Source organism: Halyomorpha halys, unplaced genomic scaffold, assembly GCF_000696795.3.
Source record: "Halyomorpha halys isolate HHAL.00 unplaced genomic scaffold, Hhal_1.1 Scaffold694.1, whole genome shotgun sequence".
NCBI lineage: Eukaryota > Metazoa > Arthropoda > Insecta > Hemiptera > Pentatomidae > Halyomorpha > Halyomorpha halys.
The window spans coordinates 180,306-194,174 of record NW_027111898.1 but is presented as its reverse complement, the minus strand read 5'-3'; the positions used below and the strand labels follow the sequence as shown (position 1 = coordinate 194,174).

The 13,869-nt window shown below is 32.7% G+C and overlaps 1 protein-coding gene across 3 annotated transcripts in view; it reads right to left on the bottom strand.

The window, feature by feature from the left end:
- Nucleotides 1–13,869, bottom strand: part of LOC106685448 (DNA ligase 1) — a 54,734-nt gene that overhangs the window by 13,357 nt on the left and 27,508 nt on the right. Inside the window, exon 1 of one of the 3 annotated variants that reach the window (XM_024364354.2) lies at nt 12,849–12,970. The exons of the other annotated variants lie outside the window; for them this stretch is intronic. Coding sequence (XP_024220122.1) covers nt 12,849–12,863 — 15 coding nt within the window. The 5' untranslated portion in view covers nt 12,864–12,970. Of the gene's footprint in view, nt 1–12,848; nt 12,971–13,869 lie in introns of those variants that run through there. 3 annotated transcript variants of the gene reach the window in all.

Here is a 13,869-nt window from a genome sequence, read left to right as displayed (position 1 = left end):
TATTTAGGTTAATATAGGTAAAAAATATTTTAACAGTTTTGTTTTTATATAGTTGGGATAGATTGAAAAGAGGAAAAAAAAGTCTTATGCATCTAAAATTTTCAATTTTATCATTTGAAAAAAAATTGAATTCGGGAACCCTATTAGCCATTTTAATTTATTCCAATTAATTTATAGTGGAATGGTGAAAGGCCATCTAGGCTCGTTATACTGTACAATAAAAAAATAAATGCCTATTGCATATTCATGTTTTAATTTATTTCACTCAAAGTTTTTGTTCTCTTTAAGTCGTTGACATCATCGAGATGCCGGAATATGTTTTCTCAAATTACAATTTTTTATTTATGTTCTCATTCCTTCATTATTTATTTTTATTTATTGTAATTTGCAAGAGTACGAAAAAAAAATACATTAAGTAAATATGTGGAATGTTTCAAACATTTGAAAATCTTGGGAAGGGACCACCCAATGGCACATTCAAACATTAATTTAAATCAGAAGGTCCCGTGCCCATTTTCTTTTCAGACGACTCGGAGGATTATCAGAGATTGTTGAGAAATTGATATTGAGAACTGATTAGTTAGGATGGGTAAGTAGTTTGGAATAAAAAGACGCATATCCATTTCGGGCCAAATCTGCAACGAAAGGGATGGTGAGATAAGGTCTTTGTGGATGGTCAGTCTTGTATGGGGATCTTCATTATTTTAAATATAAAAATGACACATGCATAGTGGATTCGTTCTGATTCTATCAGGTAAATCTCTTGTCGCTCTGTTTTTACTTCGAAATAGTTGTGGATTGACAATTTGCTAAATTTCAAATAACTTAAGATAGGACAACTCTTTGGCAGTAATACATTTGCATACCTATAAATGTATTTTACTTGTAGTAAATATTGAATGATAAATCACAGATTAATAAAGCAATTTTTGATAGTTTTATTATAGGAATATTTAATTGCTCATTGATATGCCGCGGTTAATCATAGAAATAATAGATGGTGAATAATGTAGAGTCAAAAACTTTTTTTTTTTTATTTATTTATTGATATTTACAACTGTATAAAAAATACAACAAGTAAATTTGATCATAATGACATACTGATATGATACAGGATTTAGAGAAACTACCAGTAGTAGATCTAAAAACAGTTTACAATATAAGTTCACGAGGCCATCTTTTTTTCAAGCGCCTCGGAGGATTGCCAGGAATGGAAGAGGGAAGCAAGCTTAGAAACTAGTGGGTTTGGGTGGTTAGGGAGTTTATTATGGAAGGAATAATATCGGGTTCGGGCTAGATCGGTTACATAAGGAACATTTAGGTCTTTATGGATGGTTTTATTAGTAACAAAATAAGGAGCATTGAGGATTTTACGAAGGATTTTGGATTTTAAAGATTGGATACGAGAGGAATTCGAAGGTTTGAGTCAAAGACTAAAATTACTTTATTAACTGTACAAAAGAAATGAAATAAAGACTAGGGGTGCTATGGACTGACGAAGTACAATAGACAGGGAAAGGATATTTCAGTATATATTGGGGAAAGGGGACTAGGAAATTGGGTTTATTTATTGAGACCTATGAGTATTGTCACGCCATTCCTTGCCTCGTATCTTTTCTAGCCTATTTTTGGGCATCGAAAGTAGAATTGTTTGGTTATTGTGAAATCGCAGTATGATAGTTTTGCAGCTGAGTTTTGAAGAACTGGCTGAAAATGTTTACAATATTGAGAAAGAGTATTGATTAACAGAGGCGCTGACCGTTGGTTCAAGCCGTCTTTTCAAAAATATAAAATTTAATTTCTCAAATTTATTAAATAAATACTTTGTTTACCTTTGGTTACCTTACAGCCGTAGAGCTGTTTTCGATAAAATCGAAAAAATGTGAATATCAATTATATAAAACTTCTTACTATATATTCCATATTTAGTTAAGTGAAACTAAAACATCGAAATATTGTTAATAAGTTAATATGTTACTTATATAAATATTTATCAGAACTGAGTTTTTGCGTAGAAATACTCCCCTGAAAATTTGGCTAGGGTGATGAAAAATGCCGAATAAAAATTTAGGGGTTGGAAAATAAGATCCTGTTTCTGTCCCCCTCTCCCTCTCTCCCACAATTCCATTCCCTGGCCCATTTGGCTGCATGTCCGCCCCCAACCCATTCTATCTGAAGAATAACCTAGCTTCGCCAGCGGCATCTGTTTTAGGAAGCGAAATTGACATCGTTAAGGAAACTTACCCTTCCGATTCACCGGAACGGGTGGTAATAAATTATGCTTTGGCCCAAATATAATATAATCAATATCTACAGTACATTAGTATAATGGTTCTTAATGGCGAAATTTATTAAGGGATGCATCTGCAACAATTTGAATTGAATTTTTGATTTATTATCTTTCATAGTAGTTCGCAGTTCCTAAATGAAAATTCTTAGTTAAAATTGTTTCTTAAATATCTAATCTGGCACAACTTGTGTCGACACACATCTATATTGTTAGTTAAATAGTTAAATCTATAGTAGGTCACAAAATTGAAATTACATATTTACGGCAGGAATATGCCTGGAAGGTGACAGCAAAGTTTTTGATAAAACCAACTGACCGAACCCAAAGGTTGTAAGTTCGACCCCCGGCCCCATCCAGGTTTTTTTCAAGCATAAAATTATACAAAACTCACTCACAGCCTTATACTAAATATCCTTTAATAACAGCTAGATCTAATCTTCATTGAAACACTCTTGACTTGGCTTAAATGTCGAATTTTTAAAAAAATTCCTCCAAAATACGCGTATTTTTTATTTTTTTAATTTAATATACTTATTAATTAATAGTTTGAGAGTGATTTATATCGATAATAAAATAACCACAAATGATCATTTTTACACTCAATAGTTTATTTTAATTCTTCAACGTTTCAGACCTTTAGCCTGTAAGTGAAAGACATTTTTTTAAATGAATTGTGACAATGTGTTATGTGTGAGGGAGTTGTTTTTTTTCTGTTGGCTCTATAGACTTTGGCCACCCGAACTAGCCTTCTTCAAGCTTCCTCTTCTCCAAGCTTGTCAATCTTGACCTACTCTTTCGCATTGTTCAGTCCAAAGGCCTGTCATTTTAGGTTTTGTGGAGGAATAGGATGGGGAGGGTCACTTTAATTGGATGAAAGACCCAAGAATCTACAAATATCAGTTCCATCTATGGTAAACAGCAGTGGAACTACCACATCATAGGTCTTATCCCTAACAAATTGGAGTATGAAGACTCTCCGGGGACCTCTGGTCTGTCCTCACTCAGTTAACTTGACTAGAGATGTCCAGCTAATTAAGAAGGGAACACTGCACACAGCCCGGAGGTTGGCACCTCAGCACCACAGATCACACACAATACTAGTAGTCTTGTCGATTTAACTTAATACAATTACATTGACTTGTACAATAGTAACTTGTACTTTAGTACTTTTTAACTCCTGTAGCCACGTTTTTTCTATACTTTAATTGATTTACAAAAATAAATGAAGCATGGTTAAATAGCTTCAATTCTTGAAATGATTTTAAAACAATTGATTAAGTTTCTTTGCCAAAAAGGTTACTAGATGTTTAGTTGAATTTCAATTAATTTTGACTATTGACAAGTTTACATGGAATAATGAAAGTGATTATAGATTACTTGGTTGGATATTCTAGTGATGTTCTATTCGATGTTCCGGTAGTTTCCCTCTGGTTCTTTTCTTCTCTCATCCTGCTGCCGCTATCCCTATTGCCTAAGGTGTGGTGAAGTTCTACTCACTTATGTTGTGTTGTAGGAAGTGGTATTTTATTTTTATAATGTGCTAGCTCTTTCTTCACCTATACGGCCTGTATTGGCCATATGGCTACCACCTCTCCGCACTTTCATATGTTTTTATTTGAGGGTAACATATCCAAGTTCCATCAAAAAAGGCTTGAGAGGGCATCCTCAAATATTTCATATAAACTGTTTTATCCTTATCAGGAACAAAATTTATACTCGTTATTTCACGCTGAGGACCCCTGAAATATCAATTTTTAAAGCAAAACAAACATAAGATGTTTGTTAATAATTTTCGCCTTCCCTGGTCTTTTTCGATTTTATGTTTTTCGAAAATAGCAGTAACTTGAACACAAGTCCACCAATTAACACAAATGTTGGTAACGTTTGTAGGCTGGTAACTGAGATATACATTTTCTTTTAAATCGTAATAAATGGCGATGATAAGTTTATGACAGATATTGAAATAGTTCTTCAGATTTTAAACGAACCTATTCGTATATTAAATCCTGATATAATATTATATGACGTATTAATATCAATGTATTTACGTATTAAATACTTGTATATGTGATTTTGAACATTTTCGATGAATCTGTATAAAAGAATACAAATATTATTTAAAATTTGATTAGTAACAGTTATGAAAATCCATCTTTGCGTTGGAGATAGAAATAACCCTAAATTTTTCAGGTTGTACCTTTTGTATCACCCCCAAAACTCAAATTAACCTTTTAAATAGTAAGGTTTAAAATTGGTCGCTGTTTAGTATCATTTCTTGCTGACATTTTCTAAGTTCGCTTAAATAATTTACTAATTTTCCATTGATTACACCGGCGAGTTGCCATAGTGATCCTTTTTGCCACCCCTAGCGGTTACTTTGAAGTTGCCACCGTGTACTAACCAAAGTCTACTTGGTCACCATAGCTTTTTTACTTGAGGTATGACGTCTTTGTAGTATAGAGTAAGAAACACGGGTTATCGTTCAGGTTACCAACCCCTTCTAGCTGGAGTGTGGGAGTCAAGATTTATTCCGGTGGGCAACCATAAAATAAACGTCAACCAGCCCATACCGGATTTGAATCGACGCACCTCTTCTGACACGAGAATGATAAGTCTATGGTTCAACAGATCTTGCCATCCACGACCTCATCGCTCCCTTTAATGGATTTGCTTTTGTATTAAAATATATATTAATACCTTATATATTTTATATTAATACCTTATATAAATTTAATATACATGACAATTGTTTTGTAATAAATGTAATCACAAAAAACTACGTTAAAATATTAACAATATTCATTACAGAAAAAAGTGCAATTTAATAAACTTAAATATTTAGCACTCTCTGACAGGTTATTTCAAGTAAATCACAACAGCGCTTATTCATCCCTGTTTCCTCAGTCTGCTGGTGTACCTCAGGGTAGTATCCTTGGTCCTATCCTTTATATAGTTTTTACAGCTGACATCCCAACCCATCCTAACACTCTTCTCACCACGTATGACGATGACACATGCCTATTGTCAGTGAATAATGATCCTTCCATTGTATCCCAATCCCTCGAAGAATGGTGCCAAAACTGGAGGATTAAAATAAATTCCAATAAATCCCTCTAAATCACATTTACCCTTCGTCGTAAACCTTCGTCTTGCCCCACAGTATCTTTTAATAATACCCCACTTATTTCTATTGAGCAGATCCGTTACTTAGAACTAAATCTGTACAAACGACTGACATAGAATCCTTATACAAGACTGAAAAGACAGGAAACTGCTCGTCGATTCCGACTATTACAACATTTACTAGACAAACGGTCCAAACTTCCAATCCATTACAAAAGACTGATCTACATGACTATTATAAGGCCTATTTGGACATACGGAATTGAGCTACGAGGCTCCACTAAACCATCTAATTCCTCTCGACCCCCTTAAAACAACCCTTACAGTCCAAAATCCTTAATGCTCCTTACTTAACAAAGGACAATCCTTACAAATCAAATCATACATCAGGACCTCAATGTCCCCTATGTTGCCGATTTGGCCAGAACCAGATACCAATCCTGCCATAATAAACTTCCCAACCACCCAAACCAACTTGTTTCTAACCTGGCTTCTTCTTCACTACCTAATAATCCTCCTAGGCGTCTGAAAAGAAGATGACCTCGAGATCTTCCCTTTAGATGTGTTTTTGGAGTTCTATCAATGGGTAGATTCTCCACATGTTTGTATCATGTCATAATATCACTTACAGCAAATTTACTTGATGTGTATATATGAATACAGTAAATAACAAAAAATAAATTATGAAAAAAAAAATTAACATTGTCTAAAATTATTTTGTTTGCATCTTCATTCTTCTTGCAATAATTCATATTGTTGGAAAAATACACTGCTCTGAAAAATGTTAAAAATCGATATAATATAGAAAATCTAGAGAATATTCGAAACGGTAAAGCTTCTGGAGAGATATAACTCACTTGTACTGTTAAACTTTATGTCAACAGTCTGCACTCTAGGGGCTCAAACTTGCTAACAGGACTGAGGCGTTGAGAGCGGCTGTGTGGGCCTTGCGGTATCCGATTGCCTGGGGGCACTATTTCTGTCCCTTCGCTAATGAAATTTCCTTCACACATTCACTAATTCCCGTTGTTGGGCTTGTTTACCTAAGTTGCTCGACGGGATCTGTGCAAAATTATTTCTGTTTCATTTCAGAATATTGTTATATGGTTATGCAGTTCATAGATAAAATGAAGATTTTATATATACACGCTTTTTACTAAATATATGTTTACCAATCCCCTACGGCCACTACCATCCATTGTTATATTTAGAAGTTGCACACTTGAAATTAAATACTGTTTTATTTATTTATGGTTCCTAAAATGTGTAGAAAATTAGCTCAGCCCAGACATACAGAGGCGAATTACCATAGCAAATAGGTTTAATTAATTAGGTCAATACTAACTCTGGCTTCAAAGGCAAAGCCCTTTTTTGTACTGATACCGATAGTTTAATAATATTTGATAGAAAAATCTTAAGAGCAATTTTTGGCCATGTAAAGAATGACAGGCAGTATAGGCTGGGGCAAAACACAGAGTTGAAGATCCCGTGAAAATTCAAATATTTCATCCCAATCTTTTATTACTTTAATGAAAACTATGAATAATTACAAGTTAAAATCGATGAGTCTGCCAAGTATAGGTAAGGGGAATAAAAATTGCGGCTGTTTGAAAACGTTAAAAAAATTTTTTTTTTCATTTCGAGCTCCATATCGTTAAAACTACCAACAACACTAGAAAAATTAATAGAACATCATTTAGAGAAGAGTTAATTTGCTTAAATATGAGCACTAATACAGGTATTTACGTTAAATAGCTTTTTATATACAGTGGTTTAAAAAGCAACATTTTATAAAAAATGTGCCAAAAATAATTAGTTAGTGAATTTACTGTGGGAAATCTATATCTCAAGAAATATGAGACGAACAGAGCATTTAGCATTCAAATCAAAGCTAATTTAATGTATTATAAAGTAGTTCATGGCGTTTATTTTCGTAGGAGTAGTAGTTTTCATGATATTCGAAAAAAATGAATTCCCAAAATGTTTATATCTAGCTGTTCATACAAACACTTTGACGTATGAAAAAATATATCTCAGAAACCATAAGACATACAGATGTTCATTAGTACTCAAATTAAAGCTGGTTAAATTTACAATAAAATAGTTTATAACGTCTACCTTAGTAGGAGTAGTAGTTTTTATATTTGACAAATAAATTCACAAAATGATAATTTCAAGTCGTTCGGATAAAATATTTTATTTTTGAAAAATATATCTCTAGAACAATAACAGGTAAATATGCATGCCAGCAATCAAAATACAGGAAATTTAACCTACTATAATGTAGTTTTTATAGACACGAAGACACTTATTTTCTTAGAGAAAGTAGTTTTATCATGGCTTGCTAATTTAACAAATTTACATTACACTAAATGAAGTTTTATTTATAAGTTCAGGTTTTCTAGTGTTGTTGATAATTTTAAAGATATGGGGCTCCGAATGAAAAAATATTTATTTTATCATTTTGCAATAATTTTCTATTCTCTCTAATTATAACTTGGCAGAGTCATCAACATTGACTAGTAATTATGAATAATTTTCGTTAAAGTAATATGCAATTGGGGTGAGATAACTGCCTTTTTGTTTTGTTTGTCCCCTCATGGACTCTTTCACCTCTGGGACGGTGGTGGGGATAGTGTGGACGACCGCAACTGAGGTGTTCAGATAAGACCAATCAAAACTATTAATTCTATTTCAAAAATTTCTTTTTGGTAGACCTGTGTCATTAGAGTTGAGGAATCACGAAAGAGAAACGGAACGTCGTTAAACATATTTAATAAAACCACAGAGACCTCCGTGCTTTATTCCGGAACATGTTTCACCAGGCACGTAAGAGGACCACGAGGAGCTTAGAGGTTTCAGTCTTCTCTAAAATAATTTTACGTATTTTTAAAAAAATTTACTTTTACCATTGTTACTTATTTTTTATTGTTATCATTGTTTATTTAAGTTTATTTTATACTGATACTATTTTATGTCTTCCTTCCTTTTATTTATATGTAATTTCTTATCACTTTATTTTTACATAATATTTATCCCAGCTTAAATTACCCTATTGTATCTTATTGTAATATTCTCAGTTTTCTTTTTTTTTGTATCTTTTTAGTCCTGCAAAGTGGGGCGAAACGTCGGACATTAAAATAGTTTTAAACTATTTGTTCTTTTTTTGACCGCAACCCTGACCAGCTTCTTATATTTAAATGAAAAAGTTAAAAGATGTACAATGAAACGTAAAAATTAAATAAGAATAAGGTTAAAAACAATTAATGGAAACGGAAATAATAACAGATAAAAAGAAGAAATATAAAATAAATAACGAACTAAGAGATGGAAAAAGGGGGATAAGAATAAAATCAACGAAACTTTGAGAGGTTGAAAGTTTGAAGATACTTGATTTTATTTTAGATTCGGACTAGTGAGAGTGTGAGATATTTGCCTACTTGCCTTAACGTGCTTACACCTTTTTTTATTTTATTTTTTTATTTTAAAATAAATTCAACAGTTAAATCACATTCGTTTGGCTATGTGAGGTTCCTGCTTACACAGACCCATCCATGGATCTCTGTCCTCTACCGAATTTATTCTCTCTTAATAAAAATAAATATACCAGAATGTTTTGATAAATTGGCCCAGAGTTTAGTTCTCTTAAGAAAATATAATGCATAGAAATCATTTCACTTTCGGATAATTGACAAACCCGATGAGGTAACTGAAACCGGTTTTCCAATATTTGTAGTGTTTATTTTTATTATTCATTTAATACCAGATCGGTCTAGTTGGCCTTAAATGGTTGATGTAACAGTTACATTTTTTTATGGGGGGGGGTATTCTCGTATAAAAAATTCCTCTATGTACAACATTATAAAAAATTAAGATAAAATAAAATAGATAATAATATTAATACTTAATAAAAGAGAAAAGTAGTGTTACTAACAAAATAACTACATTCGTATACCGAAACAAACGTTAATTAAAAAAAAAACACAAGTTAATTTGAAAACAGGGCAAAGAGAAACTAAAATAGAAGTTATGTTAATAATAGAATAAAAATTTAATTTATAATGATGTCCTACACAGCCTGGGCTTCAGTCTTCGGGTTGAGGTTGGATTTCCCAAGTTACAAGTCACTGGTCCTTAACAGTCGGTAACTGGGAGTGGAACTTCATCAACCGTTTTTTGATGTAATCTTCCATTGACATTGACATTCATTTTTAATTCCCAATGCAGTTAGCTATATCTTACAAACCAAGGAGCCTCCGTTGCCATTCTTAGGACTTTATGGAGTTTATTTATTTTATTTTTATTTATTAAAATTTAAAAGTTTGTATTTTACATTAATCTATAAAATAGTTCTTTTATTTAAAATTAAGGCTTAAAAACTATAAGAACTAGAGATTGTTGTTTTCTCTACAAAAAGTTCTTTTTTAATTCTAAACAAAACGGAATAAAGTAAAAAGAACGATCGGAGAATCTGCTCACTACAAGGAGTGATTCATTGTAAATTGGTTCGTTTAAAAAAACCCTTAACTGTCCAACTCTAGAGTGGATCCAATATTTCCCAGTGTAAGTATTGATTTTGTGGTGGTTCCTCGAAAAAAATCTTGGTATTTTTCTCTATTTAAAAAAATCTGTTTCGTGGGCACAATAAACACTAAGAACTTCAATTATGCTTTGAAAGTTAAAACTTTACGAAAGTCATATATTTAATTTTTAATAATCCCACCTAAAAAATAAAATATGTTTATAAAGTATTCTACATTTTATTTCCAGCAATGAAACTACGCTTACGTTAAGTTAACAGTAGGACATTACCATTCTACATGATACTTAATAATAATTATTCCTACGCTCTTTTCTCACTCCCCGAAATGGAATATGGACATTAATTAATAAAACTTTGAGAATAATTAGCTTTTAGGATTCAAAGAAAATATTATATTAACTGCTAATTTTTAACAAAATTAAAAAGGAGCCTTGTTTTCCAAGCTAATGAAGTAAAAATGAAATGTTTTCAAAGTATATTTTCTAAAAGTTCATACATTTTTCATTAAATGATTTTAATTTTTTCAGAGAGGAAAGAAAAAATACATAATTTTCATATAAGCAAAACAAGATGAAAGTGGTATTTATCTAACATTTCATTCCTAATGTCCCGCAGGGCGTCGTGTGGGTTGCAGTTCTCCTTGGCGGTATTTCCCTAAAAGGTATTCCCTCCCACTCATAAAAATTGGCTATTTTCTCATGATGTCATTCACTTCAATTAATTCAGTGTAATTGATGGTAGTTTCAACGCAAATATTGGCAAGGAAGCAATCTATCACTTATCGGTGAACTCAGTCTGCACCATGCTCCCAACAACAATGCCTAATTTAGAGACTTAAGAAATTAGTCTAAACTGAGTTTAAAGGTCAAGTTTTCATTCCGTAAGACCACCATAGGTTCACGAAATAAGTCCTCCATACTAGATTCGAACCAGCACTACTGCAGCTTGAGGTCTCTAATGTGACGCCTTAACTTTCTAGGTTACAGCTATTTATGGCAGAAGAGGTGCCGCAGCAGAGATAAATGCGCTGGGCTTTCGTATGCCATTCTTGCCAATAATTAACAATTTATCTTCTTCTAACATGGTTTAGGAGGGGTGCCAATTTAATTTTATGGGAACATTAATGGCTAGAGACTTGTTAATGTGGATAAAAAAAACTTTGTAATTGGTAAAATAATATTTCCTCACATGGACATTTCCTGATGGAATGAAATAAAAGTTAAGATCCCTAAAATAAATTACACACATTACTAACTTAATTCACATATCAATTTTCAGCTCTCTAACACAATTTAGAAGGGGTGTGGAAGTAAGTAAAACTTTAGAAATCTGGATAAAAAATGGTGAGGTTAGGTTTATAAAAAATTAATATACCACCAAAGGTCACTTCTTTGCTATTAACTCCATTTGCACACAAATGTTCAAGCCTGTACTACATTTTATTATTTTTTTATTTTATTAATTTATTGTTATTTAAAACTACATTTACATAAAAAAAACATCCAGTAAATTTGATGTAAGATCAAAATAGAGTAATGCAGGCATGTGGAGAAACTACCCATTGGTAGCACTCTAATCATATTTCAACACAAGAAGGTCTCGAGGCCATCTTGTTTTCAGGCGCCTCGGAGGATTGTCAGGAATTGAAGAAGAAGCAAGGTTAGAAGCTAGAGGGTTTTGGTGGTTAGGGTTTTTATAATGGAAGGAATGATATCAGGTTCGGACTAGGTTGTGTTATGGTTGCATATGGAATATTAAGGTCTTTATGGATGATTGTATTTGTAAAAAAGTATGGAGCATTGAAGATTATACTAAAGATTTTGGATTGTACGAGATTTGGATACGAGAGGACTTTGAAGGTTTAGTAGAGCCCCAAAGCTCGACTCCGTATGTCCAGATGGGCATTAATATTGTCATGTCGATTCCTCAGCATTAAGTAAACTCTACGTACTAAATTTTAACCCATTTCATGAACAAATTTGATGATCCAAACCGGAAAATATTAAAGAGGAAGAAAGAGGTTCTATGAGATTTCCAAATTATACTGAAAACATGTTTGATCCGAGAGGCCTACTAAAACATCAGTTTGAAAATGCGAGTATAAGTTTATCGAGTCCGTAAGCAGGGTAGTATATTTCCTCATGTATTCCAGTTTTATACCTTTGCACTTTCACTAATGGCCAATAAGTCGGCTTGTTATGATTTTATTAAGAAATAATATTGCAGTGGTACCGATCCGTAGCGCACCACCCATACGACGGTCCTGAACCTTCATCCTCGTAAATGTAGCCTCATAACTACGAGTAAAACCCGGCAAAATCAGTTATTACTACATTTTTTACTAAATTAACTTTTAAAAAATGCAGTATTATATTTTCTACATAGTTCTATAATTAAAACCCCTAACTAAATAGGAATTTATCCAATTAGTGTATATATACTAATTTACAAAAAAATACCTTATTGCAAGTACGTTCGAAAATTGTATGTTCCAGAAAATATGTCACTATAAAGTAGGAATAACATAAAGTAAATAAATACATCAAATAATTAAGTAAACATTATTTTGTTACATATGCTCTAACATTGTTGATTTATACTCTGAAACAGATATTATGAATCCACTCGTCCCCGAGTTAATTAAATTCCCCTACTAGTTCCTCGAATTTGATAAATATACAGAATAAGCACGAAATTTAAATTTTAAATCGGCATGAATATTCGGAAGAGGATATTGCTGAGCCTGTAGGTTGCAGCAGTCGAGACAATAAAAGAAGACGGTTTGCTAAATGAGCTGCCACCAACAGGGCTAGGGTGGGTGGTGGTGAACAAATACTCTGGACGGGTTCAACATTGCTCTACAGTATTACAGCTTAGTTTGATTAATCTTACCTTCAGGAAAATCATCGGCGGCGGGCACGCTGAATTTTTTATATCACAGTTTCGAACACTACATATGATTTAATTTATTTGTAAATAGTTATTTCAATAAAACAGTACTATATCACCAAGCCATGCACTGAAATTGTTTTATTTTTATTATATGAAAATAATAGTTACGCATTATTTGTACAGCTGTGTAATTGACGATATTCCTTTAAGGTGATCTTGGGGGAAAGCCAAAAGATACACAATATTGTTAATCTTTTTAATTAGATAATTGGGAATTTATATTGGCGAGATGAGATGATGATAATGATGGGTCACCACTTTGTGTTTAGTAGAAAAATGAAAGATGCTCTCTCACTGGCCGTGAGCGAACTCCATATTGGATGAGTCACCATAAGTGATCTATGGTGCTGATACTGATATCCTGACCTCTGTGTGCCCCAGTGCCTCGCTCTGTTCCCTGCTTAACTGAACATCCTAGTCTAGGGCTTGTAACTGGGTTACAACGTTCCCTGCAGAGTCTGCAAGTTCAAACTCAAAGGGATTAGTGCTTTCAGGTCTCATAGTCCCTGTTCCTCCTAGATAGCGCTATTTCTATTACTTTATTTTTCAGTAGATGGCGCTCGTTGTCACTTTAACATAATTAAAGGGTCCCCCCATTTTAAATCCCCCCAAAACCTAAAACCTAAGGCCTGTGTACTGAACTTGTTGAACACACCATAAGCTAGCGGTTCCCGGACCATAGTTTATAAATATAGGATATATACCGAGCAATATACAATGTACTAGAAAGATGAGATCACAGGGAACAAAAATAAGAAACTATAAAAAAATAATTAAAAGGATTTTCTATTGTATACTTATTCATTCAGCCCACAAATTTTAAACTCATGGATTGTCGACAAATATATTAGTTCTATAAGTTAAACAAATTAGAAAAGACATGAGTGATACAACATTATAAAATATATTTTTATAAAAGATTTTTTTTAATCATTTATTTCTAGATATTTACAACAGCATT